The 8748-nt window shown below is 40.9% G+C and overlaps 1 protein-coding gene across 1 annotated transcript; it reads left to right on the top strand.

Annotated features, from left to right (window-relative positions):
- The first annotated feature begins 352 nt into the window (after window positions 1-352).
- LOC306918566 (uncharacterized protein) lies at window positions 353-3974 on the top strand. Its single transcript, XM_079531461.1, has 4 exons — window positions 353-509; window positions 685-787; window positions 1425-1769; window positions 3855-3974. Exons 1-3 carry the CDS (start codon window positions 372-374, stop codon window positions 1610-1612), a joined length of 429 nt encoding a protein of 142 aa, XP_079387587.1. The 5' UTR covers window positions 353-371; the 3' UTR covers window positions 1613-1769; window positions 3855-3974.
- The last annotated feature ends 4774 nt before the right edge of the window (window positions 3975-8748 follow it).

Consider the following 8748-nt stretch of genomic DNA (forward strand, 5'->3'; position numbering starts at 1 on the left):
TTCAACCATACTTGAGAACAGTAAATTCATGTTTTTTTACTGTATGAAAGACACTCTGAGTAGAGAGCTACTTTACCCAAATACCTAAATGCAAAAAATGCCATCATGCTAAAATTCGTGGCTCTATTGTGCATTGCTGAAAAGAATGGAATTATTTAGGTTGATGTACAAGGTAATTTGTGGCTCTGTTATAGACTGGATTGCATGCTTTAAAAAAATAAAACCTGGAATGATTTAGGTTGATTTGAATGTACAACAAGTAATTCAAAGCTGTGAAATGATTACATTCACCCAATGGACTATTTGTAGAAATCACTTATTTTTTGGTATAATGTATCCTTTACGTGTGAAATTAAGTATTTTTTATTTGTATGCTGCCACAGATGTCACTGTCAGGGGGGTCGACCGCCATCCTCCTCTCATTTTATATGAGGGGGATGACCTCAAAGAGGTCGGACCTCATTAAAGAAGCTGCCCTTGCCTCTGGACTCTCCGAGACAACTGTTAAGGTGTGTGTGTGTGTGTGTGTGTGTGTGTGTGTGTGTGTGTGTGTGTGTGTGTGTGTGTGTGGCGCTGTTGCTTGTATGTGGGGCTGTCGCGTGTGTGTGTCTCGCTGGCTGTCACGTGTGTGTGTGTGTGTGTGTGTGTGCGCCATACACTTAAACTTTGCCTTTTCTACTCTAGAACTGGGTGGGAAACAAATCCCGAAACAGAAGGCCAAAGCGTCTTAAGGGTGGCATGAACCTGACGGGTTACAACCTGTTTTGCAGGGACCACATGAAAGAAGGTATATTCTGTCATGTTATGTGCTGCTTAATCATCTGTGCCAGCAAATATTTTTATGTATGCAGATACATGTCAAGAAGGCAAATTACATTTCTGTCTATAAAGAATGATCCACTTTTTTATGGTGGTTGGTGCTGGGGTGCGGGGTTAAGGAGGCAAACGAGGCAAGCCACTTAGCTGGCAGAGAACCTGAAATTTGTTTATTTTCCTTTGTGTATGGCTCTACCTGTTTCCTCTCTCAAAAGAACAATCTACTATACATTTTGATCAAGTTGCCCTTTTTGATCAAACATGAGGTTGCTTTACTTATTTAGCAGCATTAATACTAGTGGGCTTTTGGCTTTTCTGCCTTTATTGATAAATACAAGTGAAGGTTGACAGGAAAGATGGAGAGAGAGACGGGGGGAGTCATGCAGCAAAAGTTGTGATGAACCACTAGGCTAGCGGGTGCCCCAAGTGCCCCAAGACCGCAATTACTTTTTTGGTGTAATCCTTTCAGACAGTGTTTGGCTATGCATTTCTGTCTAAAGATTTAAAATATTAAATCAATCAAACCCCTAGATGGCCGTGGCAACCGTTATTGAGCTCTTTAGGCTGTCCTGTATTCATATTTCATAATGCTGCATGATACTTTTTAGGGGACATTAGACAAGCTGGTGCTGCTTGGCAAGCATTGCCACCAGAGGAGAAGACTGCATGGAGCAGCAGAGCGAGAGAAGGAAATGTAGGAGGTGGAAATGAGGAGACCAAGCTGCTACGCCGAAAAAGGCTGATCAAGCAGTTGAAAGACCAGGTTGGATGTAACGGTTCACCCGATCTACTGTGAATAAATTCATAGTAGATCGGGTGAATGGTTAAGGTGTTCGGCATGTGTTCAGATGGCCTCCTTCTGGAGTTCCGATGTTCCAGTTCCCCCATGTTCCGGGGCTTTGATGTTGACGTGTCGCTAAGATTCGTGCTTCTGATGTTCATCTGCTCTTTCGGTAACACTTATTTATTCATTTTCTTATGTTTATTTCATAAGAATTAACTCTGTAGTGTCTAAAGCCCATAGCCAGAAGGACGGTTGTACATCAATTTACTTATTAAATGAATGAATGAAAGTCCCTGGAAACCAAATACAAAGATTTGTTTAGAAAGTAGTTGTTGAAAACATGTAAAAAGCATAATGTTGTACTGAATTGAGGAGAAGAACCATTTTTTCTCTTTTTCACCATTTCTGTGATCTGATTTTTATAATTTTTTTATGGCCAAGCTATACCAGATAATATGTGCACAACACACACAGGCCCGCACATGCGCACACACAGATTTTTAAAGCCTGCATATGCAGGTCTTGTGTGTCAGCACCTTGTGTAGCCGGTACCATTGAAATTAATTGGGCCTTTCTAAATGTGCAGTATGCATGCAGTAAATTCCATGCATGAAAACACAATAACGCAATACAAAAACTAAAGTGAGAGCAGAGAATGCTGCTTACTTTTGACCATATGATGTATGCCTATCATGCAAAAGTGCAGGGTGCTTAATGCACTTTCTTAACCCAAAGTTCAAACAAAGTCAATAACGATGGATTTCAGCTTTGAAGCTATTTAAGTTGAAAATTACCTTTGAAACGTCCTTCTGGGTAACAGGATCTAGACACTAAGTATGAACTTGGGACCATTTACAGACTACAGTTTTTTTTTATATTTTAGGTTAATTTTGATTGTTTGTATACTCCTACAGATACATTGTAACACTTTTCAGTCTAAGATGATGATTTATCACAAAATGGACATGGAACAAGTAATCAACTATTGCCTGTCTGTAGCTGCCTAATGGCACATTTGCATAAACAACAGCATTGATTGCACTCATGAGTACAAAGCCCACTATTCTTCAGTTCTCTGAAGTTTATACTCTCTGAAATCTTATGTCCATCAAAATAGACAGATCTCAGACCTGGCCAATAAACCGACTCATATCATTGCAAAATGCTTAACCCATTGATGCCTGAGGCCGAATCTGAGAACTTCTAGGGCCTGACCTAAGGTTTCTGAAAAGGATTCTGATTCATTCTTTTTTTTTGAGTGGTGCAAACCACTCCAACAACTGGCTTTGTTAGTACCCGTGTGTGTTCGTACCAAAAAAAAATTGCATGGTTACTATGGTCACTGACATTACGTCAGACCACAGCTGATCAGGCTATATAAGACCTTGCACCACTCAGTTCACACGGGTGTGATTTTTTAATAGTTATGTTGCTACATGTATAGCAATAGCTGATGAGACCAGCATCAAAGGTAGAACAACGTATAGGTTGCACCATGCGTCAATGGGTTAACCGTAGATATAGTAGATTGGCAGTCCGTAGTGTCTAAGAGATACAGTTATGGGAGACACAATGGTTTGGAGTGGCTGAGCCCTAAAAATCACATCTATGGCTGAAAGGTCAAATTTTTTAAGTGGTATGGAGTGATAACATTGTGTTTATATCAAATCTAACTAAGACATAGGTTTTTCATTATTGATTTACACTGTACACTTAGTAATTTCGTTTGGCCAAATTACTGCTGGGATTTTAAGGTACTGCTGCATTGTGTGTGGTATTTGTTTAAACGTTTTATTAGTGTGTTCTTTATTAGTTATAATTTTTTATAAGAAACCGTAACGGACAGATACATCAACAAGACGTAACAATAACAAACACCAGACTATAATGCATAATACACGTGAGTAGACTATAGAGGCTCTTGCAGACTGTACACGTTCTTCAGGAAAACGGCAAAAGCAGAGCAGTCACACAGCACAGAGTATTCGAATGTTGACACCAAACAAGCCAGTTGGTGCATCAGGTTCGATATGAAAACGGTACACTCTGCTATACCAAGCAAAAATGTTTTACCAGAATAAAAAAATCCTAATGTTCTTCCTAGTTCATTCTTAACAAAAGCCACCCTCATGCTGCAGTGGCAGTGCAGCAGCAAAGTGTCTAAATTAAATGACAAACAATTATCTACCAATAAGTCACTAACACATGCCTCTTCTTTGTATTTATTTTTTTCAAAATGTGTGTGTGTGAATAGGTGAAAGTGCTTGAGGACGAGGGGATGGATGTGGGGATCATGCTGAATGACCCATCCACCAAAACCACAGAAATGGTGTGTACCAACAGTGTGGTATCATTCATGGAGCAAACCATGCCAGGTTTCACACAGTACTTGTTTGCAGGTAATGTTATCCTTAATTAGTACATAGTAATGAATTTAGGAAATTTCAGTATGTTAATGTAATCTTTTCCACAATTATTATTTCTAACAGGGGAAAAGCAGAAACCGACGGCAGCAGTGGTCAAAGGTGACCTTACAAAAAAGGTTCAGGCCCTCTTCAACAAAAAGTATGGTATGTTTGTCATTTATGATAGAAATTAAACACTGCACTAAAAGCTACACCTACCCTTGTTCCTGATCCACTCATGATAATCATGATAATGCTTATTGTCGCTCTGGTTTAGACCTGAGGCTGTGTCGTTGTCGCCTTATAGCTTTTATCCACTTTAACCATCATTTTAAACTTTAGCTGTTGAACAATAGCTCATAGTGCGGCACTAGATCTGCTATTTCTTTTTTTTAATTAAAAGGTGTGCAAATCTTTAAATATATGTTCTTTCCCAGTTTTTAACTCAAATATTGCTTCTGGGGGGTCCCTGGAACAACTTATTTTCAGATGGGGGTCGGCAGCCAATTGCATATAATTTTGGTGGTCCTAAACCACTGATATAGAAACATAGGTTTTTAAGAAAACTGTTATGATTTAGAAGACATTTTGTAGAATCTGGTCTTGGGTCTTAAATGGTGCATTTATATAGCACCTTTATCCAAGGGGTTTTACATACATTGTGCATTACATTCACACACCGATGCCGGAGGAAACCACGCAAGGCACCAACCTGCACATCGGGAGCAATTAGGGGTTCAGTGTCTTGCTCAAGGACACTTCGACACTAACTCTAGGGGAGCACGGGTTAGAACTGGGAACCTTGCTGTTCCCATCCGGTAACTGTGTGTGTGTGTGTGTGTGTGTGTGTGTGTGTGTGTGTGTGTGTGTGTGTGTGTGTGTGTGTGTCTTAGAAGAAGCAGGAGGAAAAGGGCCCTTCCCATATGATGCAGTGAAAAAGAACAAAAAAAACATCATCGTCACTGGCCTCCCTTACACCTTTAAGAGGCCATCGGCCTATGGCACCATGCAGTTGAGGAACATCCTCGAAAACAATGACACTATTGCTTTCCTCCTTGAAGGTGGGTACTGGTAGTAACGCATTACTGCAAGAGATGCCTATAGCGTTGCACCAGATTAGATTTTCAGCCAAACTCACTGGCCCCAGGTCTCTGTTCTGTATGAGGGACACGCATTGCACTGCAAAATACAGAATGCTACGGTAACACTGCAAGTTTTTACCCCCATGAGGGTCAAAATTAACCTAGTGTTTCATTAAGCCTTTTTAAACTACCACACAGGACAATTTGATTACATGTGGACACTCAGTGTTACATTAACACATTGTTACACTCACATGGGTACATTTGTTTACATTTGGACACTCTCAGGGCCCTACTTTCCGTAGTACATGGGGCCTGTTTCACGAAACTTGGATAAGGGATTTTTACAGATATCCTGACTTAAAATGTATATGTAATATGGATCAGCGATTAACCGGTTGCATGAAAGATGGTTAATCTGGCCAGATTAATTTCACCAGTTAACCTGGATATGTTGAGGCTTGATTCGGTTTCATGAAAGCAATGCCACATTACTTACCATGGAAACTAATGCTGTGGACTTGGACACGTTTTAACAGCGGGCGACAGCCAGACGAATTTTCCGGAAGTGCATTATTTGTCAATGGGACCCTACAGGCAACTACTGGCGATAGAGGCGATGGTCGAAGTGGGCTGAGATGACAATGTTGTTGTTTTTTTCTCTCCCTTTACCTACTTTAGAAAATCCACCAGAGGAGGATGGAGAAAATGTGGTAAGCATACGCTGTTCTATTACTATGAATGTGACACAATTGTGATATTGTGTATATGTAGTTTAATCTGCACATTGTCATATGACTTTTCAAATTCAACATTTACCCATGGTTAGGTTAAGGGTGCATTTCATTTTTATACATTTGTTAAGGACCCAGTGGTGGTTGAGAACTACCTCCCCCTGGCCAGCCGGGGCGCCTGATGGAGGGGAAAGGAACTGGTTGGAATACCGTGTTCCTTCCACGCGCTACGTCCGGCCAGGGAATTTCCCCCCTGTCAGGTGAAAAGAAGCAGCTTGGACTCCTCATGCATAGGAGGCATGAGGTCAGTCCGCTGCCCCCCCCAGGTTGGCAGAGGAAGTGTAGCGCCCAGGATTACATTAGATAATTGGCACTGGGTGAAAAAACTGGGTTGCAAAATCGTGGGATAAAAACTATTAGATAAAATAAGGATATTAAAGCAGACTGGAAGAACACTGTACATGTGAGATTGGTCAGTGTACTTTTCTAGACTCGAGAATGCTTTTTAAACGCACTACTGTGTTATTCCATAGATGGAGCAGGACATTGACCAGGACATTGACCAGGGCCCTGGCATCTTGGATTTGAGCATGCCTCAACAGACGGTGTGTGTGTGTGTGTGTGTGTGTGTGTGTGTGTGTGTGTGTGTGTGTGTGTGTGTGTGTGTGTGTGTGTGTGACTACAGACATCATGGTCTGTAGTCAGAAATGATATAAATTTTAAATTAGTTTTGGGACCTAACTATGGCAACCAATGTTGACTAAACTCCTGTCAAACATAGGAAAAGCAACAAAAAAAAACTTGAATCCTTGTGCCATTTATATAGGATGACCTTCCCTGGACATCCAGCGACACTCATCCTATGGGCCTGTGGGGAAGTGCTGCGCAGGTCAGTCATCAATTAAGCTCTCTCTACTCTTCTCTTTCTCTCTCGATATAGAGCGTTGCAGTCCCGTCCCCTACCAGGGCCCAGGAAATGATTCTCTGTTCATTTTCCTCATAGACTTTTCCGAAAGTATTTATTTAAAGACTGTTACGCCGCGGACAAAGCCAACTCTTGTCGTGACAAATCATGACAATAAACACAATGTTTTGGGCCAAACAAATAATTAGAAAGTAGAAAAAAACGGCAGGTTACAACACCTTTTTTGTTGTTTTTCTTCTTTGTAATGGTTTGTTTGGTCCAAAATATTGTGTTTATTGTCATGATTTGTCACGACTGGAGTTGGCTTTGTCCGCGGCATAACCGTCTTTAAATACATACTTTTTGAAATGTCTATGAGAAAAATGCATTGGGATTCATTTCCTGGGCCTGGCGTCGTCATGACAGGAGGCGGGACTGTGACGCTCTATACAGTACTGATAATGTGTGTAAATACTTCTGTATGTACAGGAACCCCTCCTTCCCTGCTCATCCAGCACCAATCCTCCGATGGGTATGTGGGGAAGTACTAGGCCTGTAACAATGACTCCTCAGGTCAGTCATCAATTAAGCCATCTCTATCGCTCTTTTTGTCTTTCTCTCTCCCTTTCTCGTGTGTGTGTCCATAGTCTCTTGAGACTGACGGATGCCAATGAATATATATACATACACACACACCATAGTGTGCATGTTTGTTAAAAAAAATACTTCTGTGCTCACAGGAAACCCTCCCCTGCAACACAATTGACATGGAGATGTGGCAGGATGTCGCCACCGCAATGAGGGAGTAGGCTGGGCAGACAGGAGGGGAGAGACACCATTCCGGTCTTCCAGTCGAGAGGCTGAATGGCTGCCATGACTCAAGGATGAGCTTGGAGCTTTTGAAGTGATGGGGTGTCTGTGTCACAGAGCAGTAGTCAAAGAGTGTGCTTCAAGCCACGGTCCATCCTGAAACCTCACAAAGTGTGCACAGGAGGATGTAAACACCACTTCGCACCCTCTGGACAACATGCTGTGGCCCCCACCAACAACTTGTATTATTCCAAGACAAACTGAACTAGCATTTGCTGAATCAGTTAGATCCCAGTTTCTAGGCCTACAGATAATCCATTTTCACTGACCTGACCTAAATAAATTATGGTCTGTCTGTAGCTCAGAACACATGATATTTCTACATTCCTTTTGTTGTCTTAAGTCGCTGTATTACATCTGTGTCATGCTTTTTGCCATTATTTTCACTCCACAAATGTAGCACTACTTCCTTTTCATTTATTTTGTGAAATGTGTATATAGTGCATTCAATCTACAATGCCAGATTTATAGGTAGTAATGTAACAGTCATTCAGTCTCTGCCTGAGATGCCATTACTGATAGTTTATAGAGAGATTGAGTAAATAAATCAAATATTGCATTTGGAATGTATGCTTTTCCAGCTGTTGAGTCACATTGAATACCAAACATGCCTTTGTCCTAATTATATTCCTACAGCAGAAAAAAACAGACTTGTCTGTATTAAAGCTTTGGTGTCTCCAAACAATCCTGCGTTTGTATTTAAGGATCATTCAAAATAGTGTGCAGAGTTTGCAGATGTCTTCATTGCATGTCTTACATCGAAAGTTGTAGCTTGAAATATGTCTGGGAGTACAAAACAGTGTATGTATAGGCCTTATGTATAAAGGAGCGACACATCCCACTTATTTAAATGAGGCACTCTGTCTGAATTAATAGCACTTTGGCACACAGTGGTTTGCAGTGATTAAGCACACAATCATATACCAATTAGATTTTATTTTGTCAAATCGTTTGAACGAAAGGTACACGGATTGTGGCCAATTACATATCATTTTTGGTGTCCTTGACATGAACTACAGAGCACCGCTGATTTTGTAATAATGAAATATCTCGCACTGATTCAGTTTGATGGAGGGGATTCACACACTCTGAACCTCATTGTAGTGGGTTGCAAACACAAATATTTCGGTATTAACAGAACATTTATTAATGT

This window comes from Electrona antarctica (genome assembly GCF_951216825.1).
Source record: "Electrona antarctica genome assembly, contig: scaffold_84, whole genome shotgun sequence".
NCBI lineage: Eukaryota > Metazoa > Chordata > Actinopteri > Myctophiformes > Myctophidae > Electrona > Electrona antarctica.

What these genes read in the sequence shown, in the direction of transcription:
- LOC306918566 (XM_079531461.1), top strand. Translation starts at nt 372, where the DNA reads ATGCTGCCACAGATGTCACTGTCAGGGGGGTCGACCGCCATCCTCCTC. An exon ending in TCTCCGAGACAACTGTTAAG is followed by an intron (nt 510 to 684) that starts GTGTGTGTGTGT and finishes TTTCTACTCTAG; the next exon opens with AACTGGGTGGGAAACAAATC. An exon ending in CAGGGACCACATGAAAGAAG is followed by an intron (nt 788 to 1,424) that starts GTATATTCTGTC and finishes GATACTTTTTAG; the next exon opens with GGGACATTAGACAAGCTGGT.